This window comes from Pongo abelii, chromosome 13 (genome assembly GCF_028885655.2).
Source record: "Pongo abelii isolate AG06213 chromosome 13, NHGRI_mPonAbe1-v2.0_pri, whole genome shotgun sequence".
In the NCBI taxonomy this organism is placed as follows: Eukaryota; Metazoa; Chordata; class Mammalia; order Primates; family Hominidae; genus Pongo; species Pongo abelii.
Genome location: NC_071998.2, coordinates 123837025 through 123853436, shown reverse-complemented (window position 1 = coordinate 123853436; position 16412 = coordinate 123837025). Strand labels below are relative to the sequence as shown.

Here is a 16412-nt window from a genome sequence, read left to right as displayed (position 1 = left end):
CTCATGTTCCAGAGACCGCGTCATTTCATCCCGACAAGAAACCTACTAGACAGGAAACTACTATTATGTCAGCCCCACTTTATGTATAAACAAACTGGAGTTCAACAAGATTAAATAACTCACTCAGGGTCAGCGTTGGGTGACTACTGCCCTAAAACGGTTGCAAATAGCAGACTCTAGGCCATGTCTGGCCTGCAGACATGCTTAGTTTGGCCTGTAGCATTTTGAAATCTTAAGTAACCAATATATTTTTTTTAAAAAAATCAGAAGATTCACATAAAAGTCCAAATGCCTGGCTTTGTTTACTGAGATGTTAGATGATCTGGTAACACTGGTACACATTCCTATGTGTCCACAACTGGCTGGAGCTGCCAACTTTAGACCAGGTATGTGCCCCAGTTTGCCGCAGTCCCCACCACCCCCTATAGCCTTACACAGGGCCAGCTTCCCCTTTTACCTGCCAGGCCTCTGCAGGCTCATGAATTTGTTTAATTGGTTCTATGCCAATTAAACAACAAAAATACTTGGTGCCTCTCTCTCTTCCCAAGAGCCCAAGGAACTATTCACTGATGGATTGGACACAATTTTTTTCCTGTAGTGGAAGGAGTGTTAATCCCACTGATCGAGGGAGAAACGGAGGCCCATGGAGAGTGTGTGGCCTGTTCAAAGTTCCTCATCATGGAAATGGGAGAGGTCTGTGTTGAGTCTCGAGTCTTCAGGCTTCAAGGCAAGTTCTCTATCCTCTCTCTGCCTTCATCTCTGCTCGCTGCAGAAAGGGGTGCCAGGAGAGGCAAGGAGGGGAGAGAGAAGAGAGAATTCCTCCTTTCCAGGAGGGAAGAGAGTAATGAGGCCTGAAAGGCAGAACTAGGACCAGCCCGCCCATTAGGCCCAGAAGGCCCCGTGCCTGGGCCCAAGACACTGTTAGGGACTCATAAAATATTTAAATTTCTTTTAAAATCAGAAAAAAATAAAAATAATTCAGCCTGGATTATATTCATCTTTATACTAACATAACCATAAAATAGATTTTTTTAAATAGAGGAAGGGACACAGGAAGGCAATTGTGCCCAGGGGTGCCAGAGTCCTCCTGCAGCCCTGGGAGGGAGGTGCCAGCCCTCAGGTCCAGCTGCTCTGGACCCAAAGACACAGGCCTCCACCTGAATAAGAAGTTGCATTTGACACAGTCTCTCCTTCCCTCATAATGTCGAGCTGGGGTTCTGTGTCTGAAGAGTGAATAACAGTCACCTAGAGAGCTTAGTAAAAGTAGAGATGTCACCTTCCACCCCCAAACATTCTGGCTCTCTGGGCCTGGGGGTGGGGTGGTGGCAAGGAATCTGCATTTTAACAAGGGTGCCTCCCCCACCCCCACCAAGTGGTTCTGGCACACGTGTTCCCTGGCACCCTTTGAGGGTCCCAACTCTGAGCCCTTCCCGGGCAGGGGACCCTCCACTTGCCGGCCACCAGCACTTCTGTCCTCCCAGCAGAGAGCTGGGGAGGGCTGGGGGCTGAGCTCTGGCCCCCCGGGGGCTGCTGCACCCCTTGGCCCACCCTCATCCCCTCATTGCCTTTTTCTTAATTGACCCCTTGGTGCCAGGGCCTCTTTCTTCTAGGAACAGGGGTGGAACTGAGGCCCTGCCTGTCTCCCTAGCAGGACTCTTAGAACTAATTAGAGAAGAGGACCTCTGGGCTTGTGGCTACTTTTTAATTGTTTGTGGATCCAACATAAAAGCTAATGACGCCGGGAGGCTTGGTTAGCAGCACACACCTGACTTCTAAATCTGAATGAGAGGTCATTTGCAATGTGCTAACATTTTTCACAAGGATGAATTCAATTAGCAGTTCCGGCACCGGTGCAGGCAGCAGGCGGCAAGGAAGGCAGCGCTCTGTGAAGCCAAAATGGAAAGGGCTGAGAACGAGAGATCCACCAGGCCACTCAGAAACTGACTGGGCAGGGGGATCCTGGACCGGGGGGAAAGGTGAGTCCCAGGTGGGCACCTCTGCCGGGAGGTAGGGAGGATGGCAGAGGCCACGGACCGGGTGTTAGGAGACTGGATTCTCAACAAGTGTGTGTAACTCAGCGGACAGCCTCACCTGTGGGCCTCAGTTACCCCTTTTCCAAGGTGATCATTGATACCCATCCTTTGCCTGACCAGGAGGACAGAGAGCATCTCCTCACTACCAATGACACAGGGAAGGGGCATCTCCTGTCACCTGTGGTCAATGACACAGGGGAGGGGCGTCTCCTCACTGTCACCCGTGGTCAATGACACAGGGGAGGGGCGTCTCCTCACTGTCACCATGGTCAATAACACAGGGAAGGGGGCGTCTCCTCACTGTCACCCGTGGTCAGGGACACAGGGGAGGGGCGTCTCCTCACTGTCACCCGTGGTCAATGACACAGGAGAAGAGTCATCTCCTCACTGTCACCCGTGGTCAGGGACACAGGGGAGGGGGATCTCCTCACTGTCACCCGTGGTCAGTGACACAGGGGAGGGGGCGTCTCCTCACTGTCACCGTGGTCAATAACACAGGGAAGGGGGCGTCTCCTCACTGTCACCCGTGGTCAGGGACACAGGGAAGGGGGCGTCTCCTCACTGTCACCCGGGGTCAGGGACCCAGGGGAGGGGCGTCTCCTCACTGTCACCGTGGTCAATAACACAGGGAAGGGGGCGTCTCCTCACTGTCACCTGTGGTCAGGGACACAGGGGAGGGGCATCTCCTCACTGTCACCGTGGTCAATAACACAGGGAAGGGGGCGTCTCCTCACTGTCACCCGTGGTCAGGGACACAGGGGAGGGGCGTCTCCTCACTGTCACCCTTGGTCAATGACACAGGGGAAGGGTCATCTCCTCACTGTCACCCGTGGTCAGTGACACAGGGGAGGGGGTGTCTCCTCACTGTCACCCATGATCAATGACACAGGGGAAGGGTCGTCTCCTCACTGTCACCCGTGGTCAGTGACACAGGGGAGGGGGCGTCTCCTCACTGTCACCCATGGTCAGGGACACAGGGGAGGGGGATCTCCTCACTGTCACCCGTGGTCAGGGATACAGGGGAAGGGTCATCTCCTCACCGTCACCCGTGGTCAATGACACAGAGGAGGCAGAAAAAGTTGAGAAGATGGGAGGGCAGATGGGGCCAGCACCTGGAAGGACAACTAGGGTTGTCGGCACAGGCAGAGGAGGTCTCCCTCCAGCCAGCAGCTCTGGTCGTGGACATCAACCCCGAGGACCCTCGCACAGGGGCACCAGGTGTGCCAGGGTGCTTGTGGGGGCCTTGTCATGGGGGGACACGAGAAACCCCTTAGCAGTAGAGAGATGGGTACACCTGTGGCAGACTATTCAGACAGTGGGACACGGTGATGTTGCAAACGTGTGTCATGAGATGAGCGAGTCATGTGCAGAGTGACTTCCAGGGCACAGGACCCCACTCAGTAGTCCCTATGATTTATGGATCGCTAACGACAGAGCAAAACTGTGCACACTGGGTGGAAAGCATGCGTGCTCCAACCTCGGGAGGGTCCTCAGGGAAGACGGGGAGGGGCTGAGGCTAGGAAGGTGCGCCCAGGGGCTTCAGATTGTGTTTGACACGTTTTATTTCTTTAATATTAAAGGAAAGGATCAGAAGCGAAAGCGGCCAGATGGTTAACGTGCTAAATCCAGGTAGTGGGTTCACAGGAGTTAGTCATGTTGCTTCTGAACTTTTCTATTTGTTTGGAAAGTTTTCTAATAAACACAAAAGAAAGGATTGGTTAAAATGTTTTGCTCCCTTGATAGCACCACAGGGTGACTAGAGTCAATAATAACTTAATTGCACATTTAAAAATAACTAAAAGAGTAGAATTGGATTGTGTGCTTGAGGAGCTGGAGACCCCATTCTCCACCATGTGATTATTATGCATTACATGCCAGTATCGAAACATCCCGTGTACCCCATAAACATATACACCTACTATGTACCCACAAAAATTAAAATTTTTTTAAATTAAAAAAAAAATACTTGCTCCTCATAAAAGCATTTATATCTATCATCTCTATTTATTTATTTATTTATTTATTTATTTGAAATGGAGTTTCACCCTTGTCATCAAGGCTGGAGTGCAGAGGCACTATCTCAGCTCACTGCAACCTCTACCTCCCAGGTTCAAGTGATTCTCCTGCCTCAGCCTCCCAAGTAGCTGGGATTGCAGGCACCTGCCACCACGCTCGGCTAATTTTTATATTTTTAGTAGAGACAAGGTTTCGCCATGTTGGCCAGGCTGGTTTCAAACTCCTGACCTCATGTGATCTGCCCGCCTCGGCCTCCCAAAGTGCTAGGATTACAGGTATAAGCCACCGCACTCGGCCTATACCTATCATCTTTTGACTGATTACAAACCCCTTCTGTATTTTTCACAAAAATGTAAGGGGCCAACAGGTAGCAAGACTCCGGGGGAAGCCATTGTAAAGTTATAATTCTAAAGATTGTTTTCTCAAAACCCAATGACACCTAAAATGCAGGACATTCTGACTTGATTTGTGTTAAGATGCTTCGAAGATTAGAGTGGGCTGAATGGTCCCCCCTCCACCACCAAAAGATGTGTCCATATCCTAACCCCTCTCCAGCCTGTAAATTTGACCTTATTTGGAAAAGAGGTCTTTGCAGATGTAATTACATTAAAGATCTTGAGATAAGATCATCTGGGGATATTCGGCTGAGCCCTAAACCCAATGATAAATATCTTTGTAAGAGACAGAAGAGGAGAAGACAGAGATGCAGGAGAGACAGCCACGTGAAGTTTGAGGCAGCAGGAGCTGAAGGAATGCTAAGGAACACCTGGGGCCACCAGGAGCTGGAGGAGGCGGGAGACCCTCCCCTAGAGCCTGCAGAGGGAGCGTGGCCCTGCCAACTCCTTGATTTCAGACTTCTGGCTTCCAGAGCTAGGAAAGGATCCATTTTTGTTACTTTTTTTTTTTTTTTAAACAGTTTTGCTCTTGTTGCCCAGGCTGGAGTGCAGTGGCATGATCTCGGCTCACTGCAACCTCCGCCTCCCAGGTTCAAGCCACCACACCCAGCTAATTTTTGTATTTTTGGTAGAGACGGGATTTCATAATGTTGGTCAGGCTGGTGTCGAACTCCTGACCTCAGGTGATCTGCCCGCCTCAGCCTCCCGGAGTGCTGGGATTACAGGCGTGAGCCACTGCACCTGGCCGTTTCATTTTTGTTATTTTAAGCCATCAGGTGTGTGGTAATTTGTTTCAGAAACCCCAGGAAATTAACAAAAGATGATTTTCAACAGCTCCTGTAGCTGAAGCTCAGTGCCCTGCAAGAGTCGTGCCCGGGAAAGAGTTAGCCGTCTCATGTGCTCTTGGCACTAGAATATTGCCTGTTCCCAATATCCAGGATGCACTGCATTTGAGCAATCTGTTCCCTCTCGTGCAGTCAGTCAACAAGCGTTTACTGAGCACCTACAACATTCCAGGCAGGCACATGCTAGGCACTGGGGAAGGAGGAGTGAGCAACACCAAACTTGCCCCACTGAGTCTGGTGGGGGAGATGGTCAGGTCTGCAGGCAGTGGCCACACAGGGTGGCCTGTCTAGGCAAGAGACACAGGAGTGTCTGAAGGATGGTGAGGCCTCAGCCAGGCAAGGTAGGGACGAGCATCCCTGGCAGAGGGAAAAGCACCTGTAAGTCCAGAGAAACTTGGGGAGGGAGGGAGTTCGGACTGAAGGAGGTTTAGCTTGGGGGAGTCAGAGTCAAGTCTCAGCAGACCCAAAGGTACCCTTGTGCCCTCTCTCCTGGGTCCTCTGCCCACTAGAAACAGTGTGCACTGCCTTGCTGTCATACCTGTTGGTTGCATATTGGTTTGTTTTGTGTTTTATTTTCTCTGTATCCCAAACACCCAGCACCACAATGCCCAGCACAGGTGGGCACTAAATGAACTCTCAGCATAGGCCAGACGGAACGAATGTGGGTTCTGAGATCAGATCCCAGCGTGACCCCTTTGCAACCACATGATTGTGTACAAGTGTCTCTGGGCCTTGGTTTCCTTGTCTATAAAATGGGGATAAGAGAGTCAGTTGCTACCTTAGGGCCCGTCTGGGGATCTCTTGAGTTGATGTGTATGAGGCACCCAGCATGGTGTCTGGCCCCGGAAGCTGGCACTATTATTCATCAAAATGAATGCAAGGCTCCAGCGGTTTCTAGCCCGAACAGCCACTCCCATCTGGCCTCCGACGGGACTGATGGGGCCCAGCCTGCAGCTCCGTCATGTGAGCTCACCGCTCCTCCGCACGATGAGATGATCTGGCCTCCGACGGGTTTGATCGGGGCCTGCCTGCAGCTCGTCCTGGCTGGGCTCACCGCTGCTCTGCATGACGCGCTCATTCTGTGTCTACTTTTGCTTGCGGGGTCCCTTGCCACAGTGGGATGTGGGCTGATGTGTTGGGCTTGACTCCTGGTTCTTCATGCAGTGCCAGGGAGGTGCCGGCTGGCTCACAGCAGCACCATCTCCTCTGTGTCCCGGAAAGAGCTAAACCAACCTCACCCCAGCAACCCCTCTGTGTCATGAGCTGGAGGCTGTGGAAGCGATAAGAGGCCCACGGCCGGGCCAGGCACCGAGCCGGACTCCTGACTCTGGACTCCAGCGTTGGCTCCCAGAAGGGCTTTCGCTGTGCCCCTCTCCCGACACAGGCGAGGCCCAGCTCTGGAAAAATCAAAGGCAGAACGGAGCATGTGCGATGCAACCTGGGAGGCCCCGAGGGGGACCAGCCGGGCCAGCCTCGTTAGCGCTGACCTTGGCACCGAGCTGCTCCTGATGGATGGGGTTCGGGCCTGGCCAGGCCCCGGGGGAGTGGCGGCCCCATCCATTATGGGCCCATCAGTGCCTCCCTGAGCCCTCCCTGCTTGGGATGCCACGAGTGTCAGGCCGCGAATAAATCTCTGTCCGGGCCACAGGAGAGCCGAAAGGGAAACAAGGCAAAGCATGAAAAATGTCTCTGTTCTGGCTCTGGCGACAAAGCCCCCACGAAGGAGGAAGGAGCAGCAGGAGTTTGGGGAGGGAGAAAGGGTGGATCAGGAGCAGCCAGGCTGGGGCCCCGGGGAGGCTGGGCTTCCTGGGAGTGGAAGGGGGAAAAGATGGGGGCCTCAGGCTGCTACCTCCTCCCAGTTATGGCTCCCTGCCTGTCCCCTACCTTTTTTGTTTGTTTGTTTTTTGAGACAAAGTTTTGCTCTGTCGCCCAGGCTGGGGTGTAGTGGTGCAATCTTGACTCACTGCAACTTCCATCTCCCGGGTTCAAGTGATTCTCGTGCCTCAGCCTCCCAAGTAGCTGGGATTACAGGCACCCACCACCATGCCTGGCTAATTTTTGTATTTTTAGTAGAGACGAGGTTTCATCATGTTGCCCAGGCTGGTCTCAAACTCCTGACCTCAAGTGATCTACTTGCCTTGGCCTCCCAAAGTGCTGGGATTACAGGTGTGAGCCACCGAGCAAGCCTGGCCCTCAGCCTGGGCCCCTTTTAACAAAATTCCTTGGAGATCCAGGCCCATGGAAGCAGGCAGGCCTTGAGGAGGAGGGGACCCCTGTTGGACTCAGTGCAGGGGGCTCCCAAAGCCCTGGCAGAGGTAGCCCGGGCTGGGCAGCCAGCCAATGCCTCCACCTCCCAAAAGAACCTGTTCAGGCCGCTAAGGGCTAGGGTCCTGGTGTCAGCTGCCTGGACAGAGTCCCCACACCTCCATTCACCACCTGCGACCTCTTGCTGAGGGACAGAACCTCACCATGCCTCCCTTTTCTCATGGATAAATAGAGGTGATGGGCGTCCACTGCACAGGGCTACAGTGAGGATTAATCCAGTTGCTCTGTGGAAAGCCAGGCCCCAGTAGGTGCTCATCAGCATTGGCCGTTCATTGCTGTAACTGTTGTTCATAGCCGCCATCTCGCTGCTGAGGACTTGCCTCCGCACCAGGCCACTGGCATCAACGTGGACGGAGCTCAGGATGAGAAATGACTTCCTCGCCCAGGGCCTTGCTCTGCCTCCTGGAAGCATGCGGCCTGTGGATATGAACAGCCGCCCTGGAAGGAGAGTCGGCTCAAATCCTGGTGCTGCCTCCAACTAGCCCGGAGACTTTGGGCAAGTGACTCTCTCTGAGCCTCAGTTTCCCCATCTGTAGAATAGGGATGATAGTCTCTACTTGATAGAGTTGTATTTAATGAGATGAGGTACAGGGGCTTAGTGTTGCGTGCAGCAGTCACTCAGTGGGGGCCCGGAAACTGTCAGCTATGAGGACTGCCCCCTTCCAACACACACTCTGGTCCTCATTTTGTTCTCTGAAGCCTCTGAGAGCAAAACCCCTCCACTGTCCTAATCCCAGGGCTTCAGATGGTTATGGACAGCTGCTGTGTCTCTGCCGCATCTTTTCACGTCCAGCTAGGAGGACCTCATCTCTTCTCCTGTTCTTTGTACACAGTGGACACCCTCCCCCTCTCCCACCCATCATCCTGATGGCTCCCTTCTAGACGACTTCCTGTTTATGAACCTTCCCTTGAATGTATGATGTCCTGCATTCTTCAGCTTGATACTACAAGTATGGCCTGAGCAGCAGAAAAGAGCAAGGAGGTCACCTCCTTTGTTCTGAACTTGCTACGTCTATTAACATGGCCGAGGAACACATTCATTCTTTGAGGCAGCGTCACTGCACTGCAGACTCATGACATCAGTCGGGGTCGGGGGGGGAAACACAGCGGACACATTCATTCTTTGAGGCAGCGTCACTGCACTGCAGACTCATGACATCAGTCGGGGTCGGGGGGGGAAACACAGCGGACACATTCATTCTTTGAGGCAGCATCACTGCACTGCAGACTCATGACATCAGTCGGGGTCGGGGGGGGAAACACAGCGGACACATTCATTCTTTGAGGCAGCATCACTGCACTGCAGACTCATGACATCAGTCGGGGTCGGGGGGGGGAAACACAGCGGACACATTCATTCTTTGAGGCAGCATCACTGCACTGCAGACTCATGACATCAGTCGGGGTCGGGGTGGGGGGAAACACAGCGGACACATTCATTCTTTGAGGCAGCATCACTGCACTGCAGACTCATGACATCAGTCGGGGTCGGGGGGGGGAAACACAGCGGACACATTCATTCTTTGAGGCAGCATCACTGCACTGCAGACTCATGACATCAGTCGGGGTCGGGGGGGGGAAACACAGCGGAGTCTATTAAGTGTCATCTCTGGCTTTAACGTCCCCTCTCTGGGTCTCAGATGGACTCTCTCTTTGCTTCTGATAACTGTCTCAAAGTCTTAAAGGGCCCCAGACCATATTCGAGTGCTCACTATGTGCCGGGCATTGTGTTGGACGCTGAAGATGCAGTGATGGATGAAACTGACATTCTTCCTGCGCTCTGGGACCTGGCATACAGCAGAGGAGTATTAACGACAGTCGCAGTCCGTGCCAGGGAGCAGATTATGCGGGGGACAGGAAAAACCTGGCTTTGCAGGGGGCAATGTACATTTCAGGCCCTCTCCGAGGCCCGGGGATCTTTGCGACAGCCACATGCTCCCCCTTGTGGTCAGACCAGGTTTCATTCAGCCGGGTTTCAGGACACCAATAAATGTAGACGTGGTCTCGCCCTTCAGAAACTGCCTCGGATTTCTGGGATGGCTGCTGGGGAAAGGGCTTATTATTATTTTATAGGAGCTTGGGTGGGTGGCTTGGATTTTTTTGGCCATCGGATCCAGGAGAAACAAAATAACCCAGAGTGATTGATGGGCCCATTGTAAATTTGTAAAATAAATCAGCTTGGCAGAGAGATTCAAAAAACCTGTCAGGCAGCAAACATTTTTTTAACAGCCTGTAAAATTTCCTGCATCCTTCACATTTGTCAGCGTCAGGCTGATGATGCATCTGATAGCAGGACCAGCAGCGGCTGCAGACAGAAGGCTGGGCCAGCTGCATTTCCCGCTTATCTGATGTTTCTTATGTTTCCAGGGTCTGAAGGCTTTTAGCACCAGGATTGGGGGTGTAAACCAGGCTAATTAGTGCTGATCTAAGGATGCTACTGAGGTTGCACGTGGCAACTGGCTTTATATCTGGACCCCAATGTGGCCATTTGTTCACGCACTCATTCAGCAACTCCACGAGGGCCTCTTCCGCAAAGGCACTGTGGTCAGCACCAGAGATCCTGGGATGAGAAAAGCAGGCCCGGAGCATCCAGTGTGGCAAAGGTTCTGGATGCCCTGACAAGAAGTTTGAGTTTATCAGGAAGTGGTTGCCGCTGAATGTGAAAGGGAAGGAAGTGACGCAGAAAGGGAAAGCTCAACAGGCTCTTTGGGTCTGTTCAGATTAAGTTCTAAAGCTTTAAGAAAAATCCAGACAGGATGGCCTTACACAGAATCCTGTCTCATCCCCCTTCTAGTGCTGGAAAAACATGAGCAGAATCCCTGCCCATGTCACCTCCACCCCTATGTTTGTTAGGGAGGCAGATCACACCCTTGGTCACTGTCATAGGCATTTAGGCCACACTAATCCTCCTCGCACTGCAGAGCAGCCAAATGACTTGACCTCTCAGACCCTCTGTCTCTTCTTCTGTAAAATGGGGATAGAAGCATTCCAACCTTGTACTCACTTGAGCTAACTTCGTACTCACTGAGCTATTCAGAGTTAGTTAATGAGGATGCTCCCGAGGACCTCGGCAGTGTCTGACCTGAGGTAGTAAAAATAACACATAGTTGCCATTGTTAGTGCAAAGTGGGGTCTTCTCACCTTCCATCTGGCCATGTCAGACACTGATGCACGAGGGGCTGCTTGCTGGTTGACTGAGTGATGGATGTTCCTGCTGGCATCTGTGTCTTGAGTGTGGCACAGGCTCCCGAGCAGAACAGCGGCAGAGCCCAGGGTGCCCAGAGTCCACCAAGAGCACCAGCTGCCGCTGGGCCCTCCCTGCTCCTCCCCTCTCCACCATCCCTGACTCATCATAACGGACAACGCTGGGCCAATTAGGAGCAGTAACAATTAAGATGTGCCGAGGGCATGCGAACATTTGCAAACACTTATTAAAATGCATCAATAATTAAGCATGTCTTTAATAGTTACATTTCTGGCCTCCAGACATATCTGTTTCCGGACCTTGGGTGGCGGCATGCTTTAAGATCTGTGTTAGGGCCCTGCGCACTGGTAATGAGAATTTACAATTCTTCCCTGACTTGAATTCTGGGATTTGACAGTGAAACAGCAGTGAGAGAATGCTGGGGCTCTTTCCAGCTGCCTGATCCCAGAGGTGTGGTCTTCAAAGCCAGCCGCCAGACTGGGTAGAAATCCAGGCTCTGCGCCGCAACACCTCGGCCTGTGAAGTGTGCAGAATGATACCTGTCTCATAGGAAGGACATAAGGGTTAGCAATTATGTGTGCAAAATGCCTGCCATGTTTAAGATCTATGCAGAGCAGCTTTTGTTAGTGGTGGCTCATACTGTTATCAGAGGACAAAAGGAGGCCACAGTTAGCTGAGGGATCGAGACCATCCGCCTATACCAGTGGTTCCAAACTCAGTGCCTACCTGGACTAGGCAGGTAACAAAAATGAGAGAAGCCAGTCTGGGTGAGGACTGGGATAAACAGCCCATGGATTCTGTCCAAAGGGACGCTGCCCCTCAGCCCCAGCCCCAGGAGCCAGGCAGAGCGCGGATCCACTTGCCCAGGCTTCTGTTTGTTCAAGGGAAATGGAAAATTCAGGTATTTATATGAAATCTCCTGACTTTTTTAACATGTGGCAACTCAATCTTTTTTTTTTTCTTTAATTACTGTACCAGCCAAACTCCTCTGTGGGTTGATTTAGCCACAGCCCCAGGACTGACCCTATGTCTACACGGCCCCCAGTCTGCCCCCATGTCTACACGACCCCCATTTTCCAGATAACTCCTTAGGTCTCCACTTCCTGCGAGCCACACAGGCTTTTGGATTGAAATGCACCTGTCCGATTTAGTGACAACCCGCAGCAAATTGATGTGGATTGGGAACCAAATAGGATAACTGGGAAGGAAGTAATTGAATAATCTAAATTCGGCTTTGCATCCCATCTGGTATTGAGGCTGAATGGGCAGATTCAGAGACGTGTGGAGAAGAGGGGGTGCACCCCTCACCACAATTCATTTGCCCACTGCAAATCTAGACATGGATGGGGGTTGGGGGGCTGGCTGTGGTCAGAATTGTAGCTCACAGGGTGGCAGTCACAACCCCTCTGCTCATTAGCATCCTAGCTTAGAGGGAGCGTTAGTGGATTCAGTCTGAGGTGGGACTTTATTTATTTTTTAACACGTGCGTAATTGTGAGTAAATAACACTCATTTTGTTTTTGTTTTGTTTTGTTTATTTATTTATTGGACCAAACCGCCCCAACACCTCCTCTGTCGGGTGTAAACGGATTTGGTGTTTTAACATGCTTTTAAAGTAAAGAAATAAATACAGTTGAGGCTTGTAAAAGGTGATCATTAGATAATGGGCCTTGGCCCCATAACTTTAAAGTAATAGCCCCATTAGGGAGCGGGGCAATGATTTTGTCACTGTTTCCTCCACATTTGTGCTGCAAGGTGGAGGTTTCCCACGCAGGTTGGGCATCTCAGTAAAAGCTTCTCCAGCAGCCATTTAACCTCCATTTACGAAGAAATAAAGCGAAACTGATGCTGATTTGGGCCTGCTTTGGGGGATATTTCTGCTCCATAAAAGCCCTTTTGCCTGCAATTTGTGGAGCTGCCCGTCACATCAGAAAGGGCTGCTGTTGATAAAGATAAAGCTTTATGGCCACGATATTTGCTGCTAACAGCAACCTAATGCAGCATTTTCATTTTTGTGCAATTAATGTTAATGTCTGCTACGAAAATTGTCATTAAATACCATTTTAAAATCCATTCAATTTGCATATGCAAAGCCCATTTACCATCACAGAAGATACAGCCAGCATTTCATCACGTCCTTTCCCTGGAATTGTGGCCACTTGGTTTTATAGCAATTTAAGATTCTATATTGAAAGCTGGATGATAATGCTTGTCCTTTCTGAGCCCAGTTGACTTCAGTGATGCCGTGGAAAACCCCGGCACTAGGATGAGAAGCTGTGGGTGTTCCAGCTGCACATCGGTTCCAAGGAAGTAGCACACAGAGTGAGGAGCACTGGATGGGGAGCCTGACAACTGGAGTCCAGAACTGGCTCAGTTAACAAATTGCTGTGCAACCTTGGGAAGCTCTCTTCATCTCTCTGAACTTCTTTCTATTTTCTCCTGTTTTAAATAAGGGCTTTGAACCAGGTGATCACAAGTGTCCTTTGTGTTCTAATCTTTTCTTTTTTTTTTTTTTTTTTTTTTTGAGATGGAGTCTCACTCTGTCACCCAGGCTGCAGTGCAGTGGTGCGATCTTGGTTCGCTGCAACCTCCACTGCCCAGGTTCAAGCAATTCTCATGCCTCAGCCTACTGATTACAGATGCATGCCACCACGCCGGACTCATTTTTGTATTTTTAGTAGAGATGAGGTTTCACCATATTGGCCAGGCTGGTCTCGAACTCCTGACCTCAGATGATCCACCCGCCTCAGCCTCCCAAACTGCTGGGATTACAGGTGTGAGCCACTGCGCCCGGCTCCATTTTTAAATATAAACATACTAAGGGTTGAGAATCCAGGCCAAGCCCTGCCATGGAGAGGTTGTGTAAACTTGGGGAGGTCAATTAACCTCTGCCTGCCTCAGTTGGATAGTAATCCTGCCCACCTCTGGCACAAGGTTTTTATGACCATGAAAATAAATTGGCATGAAGGTTTAGAGCCAAGCTGAGGAGGCAAAACATAGCCTGAGAATCACAGAGTGCTGTGATTAGTATATGTGTTACTAGTTCAGCCCCCTATCTACAGATGGGGAAACAGAAGCCCTGGGGGGAATGTGACATGGAGAGCGGGGGACAAAGCTGGAACTAGCATCCCAGGCCAACTCCTGACCCAGGGCCCCTCTCCTGCCACAACGCTGTCTTTGAGACACTTGGTCACCAGCATGGACTGATCTAGTGACCTAGTGCACAGCACAGACCAGGAACAGGGGCTCCTCTCTGCCCCAGGCAGCCTGTGAGAACAGGGCAAAGGAGGGCACATGTGTTGGGAGCTGAGAAGAGGAGCTGGATCAGCAGCAAAAGTCACAGGGGATGCCTTGGGGGACCCACCTGGGGGATGATTTCAAAGGTACAGGCAGGATGATGTACAGGAATTCATTAATCCAGCCCCGAAGTGACTTTCCAAGATGTCTCTAGTGTCACCTTCCTGGTTTCAGGGCTGGTGAATAGAAATGCATTTCTGGGGAGAGATGTGCCTGGTATTTGAGGCCATGAGAGGTGGGAAAACTTACCAAAGAGGCAATGCTGAGCTGAACTTTGAAGAATGAGTAGGTTTTCCCACCGACTAATTCCTCAGGGTTCTTTCCCATGAGTAGGATGGTGGGAAAAGTATACAAAAGCATACACAGCACATGCTGTGGACAGCAGTGTGGCGGGTTCCCAAAAACTTAAAACACAATTACCACCTGATCCCACAATCCCACTATGGGGTCTACACCCAAAAGAACTGAAAGCAAGACTAGAACAGATACGTGTCCATCCACATCCACAGCAGCATTATTCACAATAGCCAGAAGGTGGAGACAACTTAAATGTCCATCAGCAGATGAACGAGTCAACCAAATGTGGTCTACACATACAGGGAACATTACTCAGCCCTGAAAAGGAATGAAATTCGCATGCATGCTATAACATGGATGAACCACGAGGATATTACATACATGAAATAAGCCAGACACAAAAAGCCAAACATTGTATGATTCCATGCATATGAGATCTCTAGAGTAGTCAAATTCATAGGAACAGAAAGTAGAATGGTGGGTGCCAGGGGCTGGGGGGTTGGTGTTTAATAGGGAAAGAGTTTCGGTTTGGGATGATGAAAAAATTCTTGAGATGGATGGTGGTGATGGTCACACAACAACGTGAATGTAATGATTCCCACTGAGTTGTATACTTAAAAATGGTGCAGATGATAAATCTTATGTATATTTTACCACAATAAAAAATTAGAAAAAAATAAAAAATAAAGAAGGAACGACTACCCAAAAAAAAAAAAATATATATATATATATATATATATATATATATATATGAGGGCACAGTCAAAGGAAGGCACCTAGTCCAGAAGAGGCAAGAGGGGAGATTGGAAAGATAAGCTAGGGATGGAATGTCAATGGCCTTGAATGAGGGCCGGGCAGGATGCTGCCACGCAGATGGGCTGAGATATTGGCTTTGTCAGTCACAGGTCACTGAACGGGGCTCCAGATAGCAAGAAGTCCACTACTGTCTGGGAGCAGCCGCTTCTATTTATTTGTTCAGTGCAATGCACAAATATTGGTCATTTTTGTACTAATGACCAGCTTGTGCAGTGAGGTAGAAAGGGCTGGGAAGTCCTGCTGCCTGCCTGGCGTCCATTCCCCTCCTGGAACACAACCCTAGTCTGTACGTCTTTTCCACCATCAGCCCACGTATATTGCAGGGACTGATTTCACCCCTGACTCCAGGGAAGGGCGCATCATCAGACCAGGCCAGCCAGGCTTCAGATTCCCCTGGCCTCAGCCATTGGCTCAGAGGCAGACACATGACCCAGGCCTGGCATCTCAGCCCTGACCACAGCGGCTGAGTAGAAGATAGTCATGAACCAGGCGCAGTGGCTCACACCTGTCATCCCGGCACTTTGGGAGGCCAAGGCGGGTGGATCACCTGAGGCCAGGAGTTCAAGACCAGCCTGGCCAACATGGTGAAACCCCATCTCTACTATAAATACAAAAATTAGCCAGGTGTGGTGGTGCACACCTGTAGTCCCAGCTCCTTGGGAGGCTGAGGCAGGAGAATCGCTGGAACCTGGAAGGGAGACAGAGGTTGCAGTGAGCTGAGACTGCGCCACTGCACTCCAGCCTGGGGGACAGACAGAGACACTGTCCAAAAAAAAAAAAAAAAAAAAAAGAAGATAGTCATATAACCTGAGCTGGCCCAAAGAGTCTTGAACTCAAGGTGTCTGTAGCACCAACGCCCTTTGCACTGGGCTGTTAAGAGAAAAACAGAATAGAACTGCTGCTGGCCATTTGCAGGTGAGGAAGAAGCTTCTCAGAGAATGGAGCCAAAATCAGGAAGCACAGCCAAGAAACAGAGAGACCTGATGCTGATGGCTTTGCCTGACTGCCTAGATCCTGCTATGCCTGAAGCTATCCCCGCACTTTCCAATCATGTGAGCCATGAGTGAGTTTCGATTAAACGCAACTACATTCTGCTTTTATAGAATGTCATGTGTGCCAGGGTTGGGACATGGGTCACGTCTGGCTCATTTCATCTGTGTGTTAGCAAGATAACTCTGGAGTAA

At 50.8% G+C, this 16412-nt stretch overlaps 1 protein-coding gene across 2 annotated transcripts in view; it reads right to left on the bottom strand.

The window, feature by feature from the left end:
* CFAP77 (cilia and flagella associated protein 77) overlaps nt 1-16412 on the bottom strand; it is a 160779-nt gene that overhangs the window by 54667 nt on the left and 89700 nt on the right. Inside the window, exon 4 of one of the 2 annotated variants that reach the window (XM_054520761.2) lies at nt 11049-11358. The exons of the other annotated variant lie outside the window; for it this stretch is intronic. Within the exon in view, the coding sequence (XP_054376736.1) occupies nt 11178-11358 (181 nt within the window). The 3' untranslated portion in view covers nt 11049-11177. Of the gene's footprint in view, nt 1-11048; nt 11359-16412 lie in introns of those variants that run through there. 2 annotated transcript variants of the gene reach the window in all.